The sequence below is a fragment of the Canariomyces notabilis genome, assembly GCF_033297395.1.
Source record: "Canariomyces notabilis strain CBS 508.74 unplaced genomic scaffold N656scaffold_36, whole genome shotgun sequence".
NCBI classification, from domain to species: Eukaryota; Fungi; Ascomycota; class Sordariomycetes; order Sordariales; family Chaetomiaceae; genus Canariomyces; species Canariomyces notabilis.
The window spans coordinates 136692-148778 of NW_027041858.1; the positions used below are offsets into that span (position 1 = coordinate 136692).

At 55.6% G+C, this 12087-nt stretch overlaps 3 protein-coding genes across 3 annotated transcripts; 1 reads left to right on the forward strand and 2 right to left on the reverse strand.

Annotated features, from left to right (window-relative positions):
- The first annotated feature begins 1682 nt into the window (after positions 1-1682).
- Positions 1683-2745, forward strand: N656DRAFT_784731 (uncharacterized protein). The gene is made up of 2 exons (XM_064816239.1): positions 1683-2212; positions 2276-2745. The coding sequence occupies exons 1-2, from the start codon at positions 1718-1720 to the stop codon at positions 2513-2515; spliced, it is 735 nt and encodes a 244-aa protein (XP_064665533.1). The 5' UTR covers positions 1683-1717; the 3' UTR covers positions 2516-2745.
- Positions 2746-3828: 1083 nt separating this feature from the next.
- Positions 3829-6956, reverse strand: N656DRAFT_718979 (uncharacterized protein; the record flags this gene model as incomplete). Its single annotated transcript, XM_064812324.1, has 2 exons — positions 3829-5967; positions 6021-6956. 2 exons carry the CDS (start codon positions 6954-6956, stop codon positions 3829-3831), a joined length of 3075 nt encoding a protein of 1024 aa, XP_064665534.1.
- Positions 6957-8803: 1847 nt separating this feature from the next.
- On the reverse strand, positions 8804-10504 carry N656DRAFT_719063 (uncharacterized protein; the record flags this gene model as incomplete). The annotated part of the gene is made up of 1 exon (XM_064812333.1): positions 8804-10504. One exon carries the CDS (start codon positions 10502-10504, stop codon positions 8804-8806), a length of 1701 nt encoding a protein of 566 aa, XP_064665535.1.
- Positions 10505-12087: the final 1583 nt, after the last annotated feature.

Below are 12087 nucleotides of genomic sequence, written 5' to 3' on the forward strand. Positions count from 1 at the left end.
GATTCCCAACTGGTTTCGCGTGTAACAGGCCGTCAGAGACAAATGGTCGCAGGCGAAAAAAGGGAGCGACTAATCAGTCGCAAGTAGACAGACAAAAGCTGCGGCGACACTTGCCTAACTCGGCGGGGAGGGAGATCCGGATGGAGTCTCGGCTTTGTTGGGTTGGCTGGTGTTGGCTTGTGGATGTAGAAGTAACGTTGCCTTGGCTCAGGAGACTGGCACCTATCGATCGGGCGGGTCGCGGGAATCTCCAGTGATCGGTGGAGCAACTGTGGGGGTGCACAGGACCACAGGTAACACTCGAAATGGATTGCAGAACCGTTTTGGTTGGGTGCAGGGACCCCAGAGAGCTAGGTTACCTTCGGTACGTACCGTACTCCGCAGCTAACGTTAAGGTTCAACTCCATGCATCCATCAAAGTTAACTTGGCATTCAAATTGGCCCCCTAAGATAAGGGCTTTCAACATGCAGGCCACAAGGCTGTTGTTTACAGGTTCAGCCTCAAGCCTCATGCCTCATGCCTCATGCCTCATGCCTCATCCCCTCATGATGGTTCCAGGTTGTGAAGCAAAGTGCTTGTATTCGTACATGCAAAAAGACAGGTGCTCTTTTGGTTAGCTGCTTTTAAATGCTCACCAGTTGCTCCTGTCTCTTCGACCGCACACCATCACCACCCAACAACCGTCACTGCCTCCCACTTGATGAACTTGCTGCAAAGAGCACAAAAGTGGTAAGGTAAGGTAAGGTAAGGCTAAGGCACCGCAGTTGGTGCCATCGATGCTAGGCAAGTGCGTTACACTAGTCGCTAACCAGGAAGCTGGCTCCTCTTGCAACACGTGCTATCAGTCGCCACTGGTAACAACCCAAGCACACTGCTGAACGTTCCATTTTCCATTCGTGGCTCCAACTCCAACACCGTGGACACCCTCCCATCCATCCCTCGGGCCTGCGCTAAGCCCGGGCAATGCCGTCGCTGGTGCTATTCACAGTCTCCGCACTCGGCTTGTCCGGGCTCTTGTGGTGCCGTCATGGTCACGCTTGTGCTCACTGCTCACGCACATTGTAAAAGTAGCATTCTGACAGTACAGTAGCAGGTCTTCTGAAGCGCCCTAATCGCTCCTTAGATTCCGTTCCTCCCGAACTCCCCATCTCTGACTTCTAGGCTTGAGAGAGCATCAAAAAAGGTATCCTCAGCTTCTGAAAGCTTAGCAAAGCCGTGCTTCTTTGACACTTGTTGCTGGCCAACCCTTTTCTTGCACCCTAGCCTAACCCAGGCTTGTATATTCACGGCTCTCCTCATCATTTTCAAGCCAACATGCACCTCATAATCAGGGACGATAAGGAGGCCGCAAGCCTCTATGTTGCCAACCTTGTCGTCGAGCGGATCAAGAAGTTTGCGCCCACGTCAACCCGCCCCTTCGTGTTGGGCCTTCCAACCGGGTCCAGTCCGCTTGGGGTCTACCGCATCCTTGTTGAAAAGTACAAGACCGGCGAGGTATGATACGAGATGCCCTAGACGGCTATGCCCTGAAGCATGGGCGCTGACAAGGTGAACGTGGCAGATCTCGTTTGAAAATGTCGTAACCTTCAACATGGTAAGCAGTCCATCATGAGCGCTCGCTTGCACTGAGCACATCACCAATGCGACTACCCCTCTTTTCCCTAGGACGAATACGTAGGGCTCCCAAGGGACCACCCCGAAAGCTACCACTCATACATGTGGAGGCACTTCTTCTCCCACGTCAACATCCACCCGAGCAACGTCAACATCCTTGACGGCAACGCCCGGGATCTAGATGCCGAGTGCGCCGCCTACGAGGCCAAGATTGACGCCGCTGGTGGCATTGACCTCTTCCTCGCCGGCATGGGCGAGGACGGCCATCTGGCATTCAACGAACCTGGTTCGAGCCTGGCCTCGCGCACCCGGCCCGTGACGCTCGCCGCCGACACCATCGTCGCCAACAGCCGCTTCTTCGACGGTGAGCCCGAGAAAGTACCTCGGAAAGCCCTGACGGTGGGCGTGCGGACCGTCCTGGACGCCCGTGAGGTCGTGGCCATCGTGCTGGGCTCCCGGAAAGCCCCCGCGCTGCGAGCCTGCGTTGAAAAGGGCGTCAGCCACATGGGCACCCTCTCTGCCCTGCAGCTTCACCCGTGCGCCAGGATCGTGTGTGACGAGGATGCCACGCTGGAACTGCGTGTTGGAACCGTCAAGGTAAAACCATCCCTCTCCTAGAATTCCTATTATCTCCATTCTGACTCCCCAAATCTTGTTTAGTATTTTAAGGCCATCGAACAAGACGCTCCGGCTCCCGAGAGGGCTCCGGAACCCGCTCCGCCGAACGCTTCTCTCCGCGCCCCGACCGTCTCCGTACCCTCTCGCACCCCGTCTCCCGTCTTTGACAGCATGCACTCACGGATCGTTCAGCCCACTCCTCTCCCAGTCCTGACCAAGATGACTAATGGTCTCATGAACGGGGCTGTCAAGATTGTAGTTGGCGGTGATGGCAATTATTAGTTATCGCCTGGGAATCTGTCCCGTTACCAAATTCAATTGGACGGGTTTTCGCTTTTCTAAACCATAACGGTATAATACCTACCAACAGATTGGCTATCTTTGGTGGTTAGTTAGGAACTGGACTAAGATCGGGCATTTGTTTTGGATTTTTGCCTGTCTGTCCCTCGTTTTCTTCGTGAGTTCAAGGTGTAGATCAATTGCGAGGGCATGGCTGGGTTACGTTTTAAGGTTCGGCAGGAGAACGGTGCATTAACGATTCCGGTACTAGCTTCATTTTCCAACATGCAGGCAATATATCTCAATATATCTCTGCGCAGTATCGGAATGGTGGTGCTACGGGGCATTCGGCAATGATATCAGTTAGCGCTGTCTCCCCAAACCTCATGCGTTGTTGACCTTCGGGGAAACTTATTACTAGAGCCATTTGTCTTCGTTCATCCCCGAGTATGACAATGAGCAGAGGAGGAAGCATTCTAAACCATAGTCACCAGGTTAGTAAACAGGACCCAGCTCCAGCGCTATCTCCGCATCAACACACACACCGTTTACACATAGCCCCTGAATCGCCCCAGAACATTCGTTCTAGGCAAACACGACTACGGAATAAGCGGGAGATACTTTCGTAGGAACAAGAGCAGAGTTTCTTTTCTCAGCACTTCATTCCTTTTATATGATACAGCTTAATAATGAGGGCTCGCCTCGGCAATCCTTCCTCACATAGATCTAGCAAACTTGCCCACCTCTGAGCCAAACCAACACAGAAAGTGCTAGATAATATGACATCAGATACCAACGACAAAACGATCCAAAAGGTGTAGGCAAGAACGGTGAGTGGGTGATGAAGAAAATGATGAGGTAGACCAAGGGGGAAAGAATCCATTTTAGATCCACCGGCCCAACTACTCAGGGGTTTCCGGAGACGAACCCCCAATCAATCAATCGCGCCACCTTAACTCCCTCTCTACATAACAAAACCTTTCTTTCAGGTTGCTTGCCCTGCACACCCTGCACGGTCCAGGAACTTCAATTGTTTTTGGATTTCCCACTGATCCTGTAGTCCACACTTTACGCCCAGCGCCGCCCGCTGTCAGCATTGCGACGCCGAGAACACCGACAGAATAAGGGAATGAAAACACAAAATAAATGAGATAATGGAATGGGAAATATATGGACAAGGTAATAATAAGAGGAGTAGTAAAAAAGAAGATAATAATGCTTTGCGCGCCCAGCACCTGCAGATAAACAAAACAAGTAAATGCGAAGAAAGGGGTAGCCAAGACACCAATCAACAGGGGAATTGAATAAATGCCGCCTCAACAACCGGTCCACTCCCCCTCACCCCCCTCCGCAGCCACCTCCGAATCATCCATACTGGCATAGCCCGGATCGGTCTCCATGCCGACCACGCTCTTGGCGACGCCCAGGCACCTGTCAATCATGCCCTGTCTCATCTCGGCATCAACACCGGCCTTGTTCCCGGCGGAACTGCCGATCCAGATCCTCAGGCTGCCGGCCAGCCTCTCCAGGGACCTCGAGCACATCTCCCTGCCCACGGCGTGCCCGTGCAGCTGCTCCATGAGGTGGAACGCCGCCGTGTAGCCCAGCAGCGACATGCCCTCGACGTCGGCCGCTCTGCCCGGCAGGATCGAGTTGATGACCATGACGGCCGGCTGCGGCGGGTCGGCAAACTTTTGCAGCTGCGCAATGCCCATGGCGCAGCGCAGCGCCATCTGCGCGTCGGGATCCGGGGCGATGGTCGACATGGGCGAGTCGATGAGCGGCGGCACGCCCTTGCTGTAGTGCGGATGCTTGTCCGGGTTGAGGGAGGGGCCGAGAGCCTGCAACGCAGCCACGATGTTCGCGCCTCTCTTCTCCTTAGTAAGAACCGCGCGGGCGACGAGGGCGCGCACCTGCGCGTTGGATCCGATGGGCGAGACTTTGACGGCCAGGTCAATATCCTCGGCCACGGTGGCCTTGTTGCCTCGGGATTTGGGGAGACTGTTGACTAAGGCGCGGTGCAGCGCAAGACTCGAGTACCACGCTGCTACCGCATCCATTGGTGACCTGACGGCAACATCCTCCACAACCATGTCCATGCCATCCACCTTGTCGATCACGTTGTAAGTCGTGTCCTGGTTCCAGGCCAGGTTGTGCGCTCTTTGAATGATGTCGTCGTTGAATACTTCATCGCAGTCCTGGTCCAGCAGGATGGCCAAGTGTTCGGGAAGCGCCTCGTCCGCGGGAGCTTGCCCATCGTGAAGGGAATCAAGGATGCGATTGAGCTGTCTGGCCTCATTCCACCTCGCCCTAGACAAGTTGGCAGCAATCATGTTGGCTGCCCACGAGGCACCATGCAGCCGCCAGAGGAGGACGCGAATGTGCAGTGCCTTTAGCATCAGTCGGAGAGGGGTATCTGGGAGAGTGCCGGATGCAATGAGGGTCAGCGTGAGGCGGCTCTTATTAATTTCCACGTCGCCGCCGGCGAGCTGTGCGTCCAGGGCGATTGTCCAGGCTTTAATCCGGGCGGCTTCTTGCTCCTCGCTCAGGCCTGTCAACGCAAGATAGCCGTGGGAGCCAACCACGTTCCTCAGGGTGTATTTAAGCGTCTTGAGCAACAGCGCCGCGGCTTCGAGGAAGAAGTTGTGCCTCGGCACCCAGACGGTCTGAATTGCGGTGAGCCATGCTTGCCTCCTGACATGGATGGGGGAGGCAAGGGAAGGCACTGCCTGAACAACAGAAGGATTCTGCTTTGAGCTCTTAGAAGGCGGAAAGAGGGACTCGTCGATAAAGGACGAGCAGGCGGCCCACAACAAGGCGCCGATGAGGGAGAGCAACCGTAGCTTTGCAATCATGCTAACTGCAGAGATGTAATACCCTCCGATGCTGAAGTGAGTCGAGTGAACAAAAGCAGTGACGAACTGGACCGGGAGAGCGAGCAAGCCGCGGCCTTCTGTCGTCTCTGCGCTCTTTTCGTTCTCGACGAGGGCTTCGACCAGCATCAAACCGGCCAGGGAGCCCACCATCAGCTTTCCGAAGTACGGGTTCCATCGGCTTGCCTGTGCCTGCTGTTGCTGTTGCTGCTGTTGAATTTGCTGTTGCCGCAGTATCGCAGGATTCTGCGCAAATTGCTGCGCCGGCACGGGGTACGGGCGGCCGGCGTTCATTTGCTGCGAGGTTAGAATGCGCTTCATATCGTCTGGTATCGGAATCAACCCTGATGGATCCGGGCCTTGGGGTGCCGTCATTGGTGTGTTCACGAAGGCGGCATCTTGGGTGTATTGCATTGGTGCAGGAGACGGCTGCAGGGGGTTTGGGAGCTGTCCGGTAATAGCTCCCGCCATGAAGAGCTTCTCAAATGCGGCAATTCTCGCCTGCATGCTGTTGTTTTCCTCAATAAGTCGATTATTGCGTTTCTCAAGATGCCTGATATACTCGGTTGCCTTGCTCAGGACCTAGGTCGTGGGTCAGCATCAGCCTGCCGGACATGGAAAACAGTGGAACCTACCGTTGCCTTGTTGAGCTTGTGAGCCGGTGTCAAGCCATGCAGTTCCTCCCTGTCCTCTGTAGTGTCTTCTCCCCGGGCGCTTTTGGACATGATCCTCAATGATGGCACGCTGTCTCGCAGCGCTGCTATCTTATCATTGAGGTTGGTCCTGTATCGCTTCTCAATCATGTTGTGAGCGGTCTTCTTGACCGGCTGCTGGCCGTCGAGCTCATCATCGTCGTCATCGTCGTCCACTTCGGCCGACGATTTACGCTTCCTACTGTTGGGCTTGGACGACTCGACGGCCTCCGGGGACGAGGCTGGGCCCTTGTCATTGCCGCTTGAGCTCGACCCTGGACTCCCAGGCGAGTGATACTGGAGGTGAGGAGGCATAGCGATGCTTTTGAGCCGCTCGCGCTGCGCCGGAGTGAGCGTGTTCTCGATGTTGCGCTTGCTCGCCTTACGGGCGGTTCGGGTGTTCTGCGCTGCAAAGGCGGGAACTATCGGGACATTGGCCGCCGTAGAAGTAGGGCTAAGCTTCGGATCGATGGCCGAAAGGGCGGGGGACTGGAGATACAGAGCCTGTTGTTGCAGAAGCGCTTGGTTGAGGCTGGGATGAACCGGGAGATCCCACGATTGTTGGGAAGCAGCGCTAAAGGAATTCTCGCCGATGGGCGAGTCATACGGGGGCGTGTCCTGGAAGACCCAGTTTGGAGGGGCCGGACTGAAGAAGTTGGGCTGTAAGGGTGAGGTCCCACTCGCACTCCCGCTCCCGCCAGCCGTGGCTGGTATGCTCTCACCAACCGTCCTGGAGGCGGCCGGAGCGGGATTTGAAGCCCCGAGACGGGTATCGGGCAGATCACCTGCAAGGCTGCCACCTCCTAGCGTGCCATCACCGAGATCAAATCCATCCAGACCACCGAACAAGACAGGCGAGCCAGCTTCTGGATTGGCCATGTTCCTTCCTCTCTGCGTATCGCCCCTAGGTATTTCCAAGGACCGCTCCAGCAGGCCGGGTACCCTGAGCGGCGGAGCGATCAGCTGTTTGCATGCGGGCCTTTGGCGGTGCGCGGCAGCGATCCGGGTCGACTTGGGTGGTGGGCGGCGAGAGTGGGAGATGGGCGGACAGGGGCAAGCACAGCCGTCGACCAATTGCGAAGCAAGATGCAAGTCGGGTCGGCCGCCAGGCGCGGAATTACTGTAGGAAGCTGGGGAGGGGAGCTTGGGCCGTATGCCGACAGCGTTCGTCGTTATGCTGCGCGGGCGGGCCGTTTTCGAAAATTTGGCGATAGGACCGACGTTGCAAGAAGGAAGATGGGAGGATGGGCTTATGGGTGGGACGATGTGCGCGAGAATCGTATGATAGGAGAATCGGCTACAGCCGAGTCCCCAAGAGTGGAGCAGTTGCTTGGCACGTGGAGGCAATTGAGGCGAGGCCGAGACCACATTGAAAGGCCTGAGCCATGTGCAACTTTAAAAACCCTTTGACTGACCTCATACCTTGTGTGACGTACAGTAACCCACCCATTTTCACTTCCCTCCTCAACAACAGCTGAAGATATTGAAAAGAGAATGGCTCTGCTTCCTGCATTGACACCTGCACCGGCTACTTGGGACAATTGCAATGGCAATGGCAACGGCAGTGGCAGTGGCAGTGGCAACAGGGCACGCAGTTGACTCTGAGCCATGAGCGCTGTCTCTCAATTTGTCGCATGTGTGGGCAATTCGTAGGAGTTTGGCATGTTCTAGCCCCTCTGTCTGAGCCTCTGTCCAACCGCCCAGATGATGCTCTAGGGTACATAATAGGTCATGGACAATCACAGGACACACTGGCAGTTCAAGGCAATGTGCCCCGGTAGGTTCATAGCCACCACTGCGTCTACATGCATCCCTTGCATCCCTTGCATCGGGAAACAGCGTGCAAAACCAAGCTTGTAGGTACTTGCTCGTTCAAGCCGCGACCTGATATAGAGCTGTTCTACGTATCCGTAGCTCGCTGGGGTTTGCTAGGGCATTGGCTTGCTCATCCGCCGAGACTGCGAAGACCCAATGCCAGCTCGACTCATCTAGACTCCCCTTACCCGTTGGCTGAACCTTCGTAAAGGGGCCACTATGTACATCTACCAATGCCCGTTTGCTCATCCGGAAGCTATGCGTACTTCACGGGCCCATGTTTGAATCTGACCTTCAAGAATCCAGCACATTGGCTAACAAGCAGTCCGCTTCTCCTAGGCGTGAGCTCCTGGATACCTACCTTCTCAGCTTCTTTAGCCCAAGACAGACGCCAGGACGCTGTCTGTATCGTTATCCCAGCGTCATGTTGTCAGTTGTGACGACACGACCGGTTTGTTACATATCATGATTCACCGGATAAGTCCTAGGGGTACGCATCAACCACAACCAACCTAACAGTTTCACCGAAACCCCTTGAAACATCACACACGAACAGCTTCATCTCACTGCACGTCAACCACAGACTCGCATCGCTCAGAGATTCTTCTTTCGCACTTCACTTATCGACTCAAAACAAGATCAAGGACCCTCATCAATTCATCAAAAATGGATATCATAACTTCCACTCTACAAACTATTTGTCTCTCTCGCCCAACTAGGCACACTTATCCAGGCCCCGAGGCCACAGCTCAACGGCCCTTTCATCTTGGAAAAAAATCAGACCAAGCCGAAACCTTCACACCGAAGGAAGGGGATATCAGAAAGCGAAGAAGTTAAACCAGATAATAAACTATACTATATCTACCAGCGAAGCTCCCAGCCTACCACACTCCGATTAATCCACAGGCAGTCTACCAGATTTCTTCGGTAGCCTTCACCATCTCCAGGGTCGGCGTCTTCGGCTCCAGTTTCTTCATCCTCTTCCGGTCCGCCTTGGTCACCACCGACGGGGTGATGGGCATCACCGGCGAGAAAGGCTGATATGGTGTGTAGGGCACGGGCGCGCCCGTCCAGGGTGTCCGCAAGCCGGGCGAGAGCGGGCCTTCAGCGCGGGTAAACACCGTCTGCTTGGTCGTGTTGAAGCTCGATGACGTTGGGCTGGTCAGCGACGATTCGTACGCTCTCAGCGGCAGCGCGCCGCCCTGGCGGATTGCCGACTGGGGCGGGGCTGACTTGGCGAAAGTCTGCCCCGGGCGCGGCGAGGTGGGGAGCGAATCGAGGCTGGGGAAGCGGTCGACGCCCGGCTTGGGGGAAGTGGGGAGACCGACGAGGCCAGACGTTGATTTCTCCGAAACGGCCGAGACGGGATCGGGCTCGCCTGATGCGCTGGTGGCTGCTGATACATCGCGAGAGTGGAAACGCCCATTGTCACCGCGCCCTTCCCGCTCCCGTTGTTCGCGACGGGCGGCGGCGCGGGCTTCGCGGGCAGGAGCATGGCTGACGGGGGCATCGATTCGGGAGTCGATGCTTTGCGTGCTGACAGGAGAGACATCTGGGCTTGGGAGCTGATTGCCAGCCGAAGAGGCGGTGGCAAAGGTTGGGCGCCGGGAGCCTAGGTCTGATGGGATAGGGGGCGGGGCCGCCGGGGCATAATGACGAGGGGGGATGGCATTCAGTTCCTGCTCATCGCGTCGCGGGAAGGTGCCAGACATGGGCGTCATAATCGGAGATGAGATTTGCATCGCAGACGCCGGCTTCTTGCGGGGCGACTTGAGGAAGGACAAAATCGATGAGCCTCGCGAGTGCGCCTTCTCGTCTGAAGAGGCCAGATTCAAATTCGACGGCTTGTTTCTCTCCCGCTTGCTGCTGGCCACCGACTTTGACGAAGGGGAGGTCAAATCAGGGCCGGTATATTCCCTCCCTTCAGCCTTGGCCTCCTCGTGCGCCATAACATACTTGTACATCTCAGCCAATTGTTCTTGCGCCATGGCTCTGTCTCGTTGTACTGTCGGGTTGAATATAAGGTCACTACCCGGTGGTAGGATGGTCGATGAGGGCGAGTGTGTGGTATAAAGCGAGTGCTGGGACCTGGATGGGCTGAGGGGACCGGACCTTGTTGGGCTTAATGGTGAGCCCGAGGGCAGAGAGAAGTTCCTCACAGGACTCTGGGGGAAATTGGTTTGGACGGTGAGGGTCTGTGTCTGGAATTGCTGGAGATGTTTCTTGTACTCCTCCTCGGATTGGAGCAAGAACGGTTGGGGAAAGGGGTTGAATGAGACAAACGTGCTCTCGTTTTCCGGGAGGTCACGGTTCTCGAGGTGTTCACGGCGGGTTTTGGCAAGAGCAAGGAGAAGGAAGGCGACCAGCACCAGCGAGAAGCCGTATGCACCAACGATGCCGCCAATTTGGGCCGGGAGGTAGGATGGATCACGAAGCGCACCGGCTGATAATTCAGGGCCTTCGTCGGGCGGCGGGGCGGGATCAAAGTCCAGTACCAGTGATCGGCGTGACCAGACACCCGTTGACGGCACGGCAGCGCACAAGGAGGGCCAAGATGCCGTCGCAAGAAGAAGAGCAGAGGCAGAGTTATAGACTGGTACACCAGACCGCATGGTGGTGGAGGGGGGTCAAGGCAGGCCTCGGCCGGGTCTAATAGGTGTTCAAGGAGGTCTGTACTCTCACAGATGCCTCATGGTATCCGCCATGCCGAAACACGTTGTGATTGAGATGTACAGGAGGCGATTGCGGTGAACAAGGCAAATGGCGGATGACAGGAGGCACAAACCGTGTGCCAACGGGCCCAACTGGGTATATAGCGGCTGTTGAGACACATGGTCGGCCGAGGCGAGTTGACGAATTGCAGCGAGTGGGAACGCAGCTCGGCACTAGCACGGCGAGCATTGGGCCGTACGTGTGAAATTGCCTCTTAGTTGCTGGTCCTCCGTCCAGGCACATTTGGCACTTGCATGATGGCCAGGGTTCGATCGCGGAGAGCCAAAGTGCGAGCAACCTGTGAGCGACCTGTGAGGGGTGTTGCGATGCTGCGGAACGGGAGTTGCATGGCCGTCCAGCCCGCTGGTTGGCCAGTTTCGCCCGGTAGCATGGGCGGGCCAGCGGTAAAGGCAGCCCTGCGATTGGCTATCACCGATTGGGAACTGCGAAGCTCGTCCATCCCCCACCACCAGCCCGCAAGAACCCCTGTCCTGCCGGGCCGCCCATCTTCGTCAGTTCATCTTCTCGTCACTGTCACTCATGCGGTCCCTTGGATTTGAGGATTCAGCGCTCTCAAGAATGCCGCTGCTCACCAACGCTAGCCGGTCCCAGAAATGCAAGAGGAAGCAGGTGTTGCTGAAGGCGTGATATGCTATCATTAGACCCGAGCTGATCGTTTACGCTGGTCACCCGGTTGGACACCATGCAGAGCTTGTGTGATTCGTCTTGATGTGAATGCATTCTGTCCGTTCTCAGAACATCATAACATCACGTCCGTCAGGAGAGGCACGGCCGGAGAGTTGATAGTTCAATCGCATCAAAAGCTGTTAATGCCTGCACAGAAATTGGGTCCAATTGCTCTCTTCGTCGAGGTGCATTGCATGACAGGATCGGCTGTGCTTCCCGTGATAAGGTTACAGCAGCCAGAAACTTGGTCGACAATTTCCTTCCGGATCATGGAGTCTCGGATAGATATGTGATTTTTCGTACCTTAGACAATTAATAACGTTCAAGTGTTGGGGAGTGGTATATGATAGCTGGAACGAAATCTTGTTTGAATTGGAGTGAGGATAGGAAGATTGGTACGAAGTAGCGATGTAAGGTATGTATTGTACATGTACTGTACTGCACTGTGTGACGCATTTCCATGCCTAGTGTATGTACAGTGCGGTAATCACAGGTCTGTTAACGCTCGGTCACTCTTGCTTGGGGTCTTGGACTTGGGATTGAAGTTGGGAAGGTACAATGTCCTCCTGGTTTGTTCGTTAGCGTGGTACATGCGGTGGATCTAAACATGGGTGACGAAGCCAATCAATTCAATTGCAGAGAACCTAGCGAGTGACATCAGGAACCCGAGATCCAATACAATTTGAATGGGCAGAAGAGTCTCAATGTAACCTTCTTCGTTCCGAATCACGGCTTCCAGCCGACGAGGCATCAAACGGACCAGCTTCTTCACGAAGTTGGCATTGGTTTGACGCGC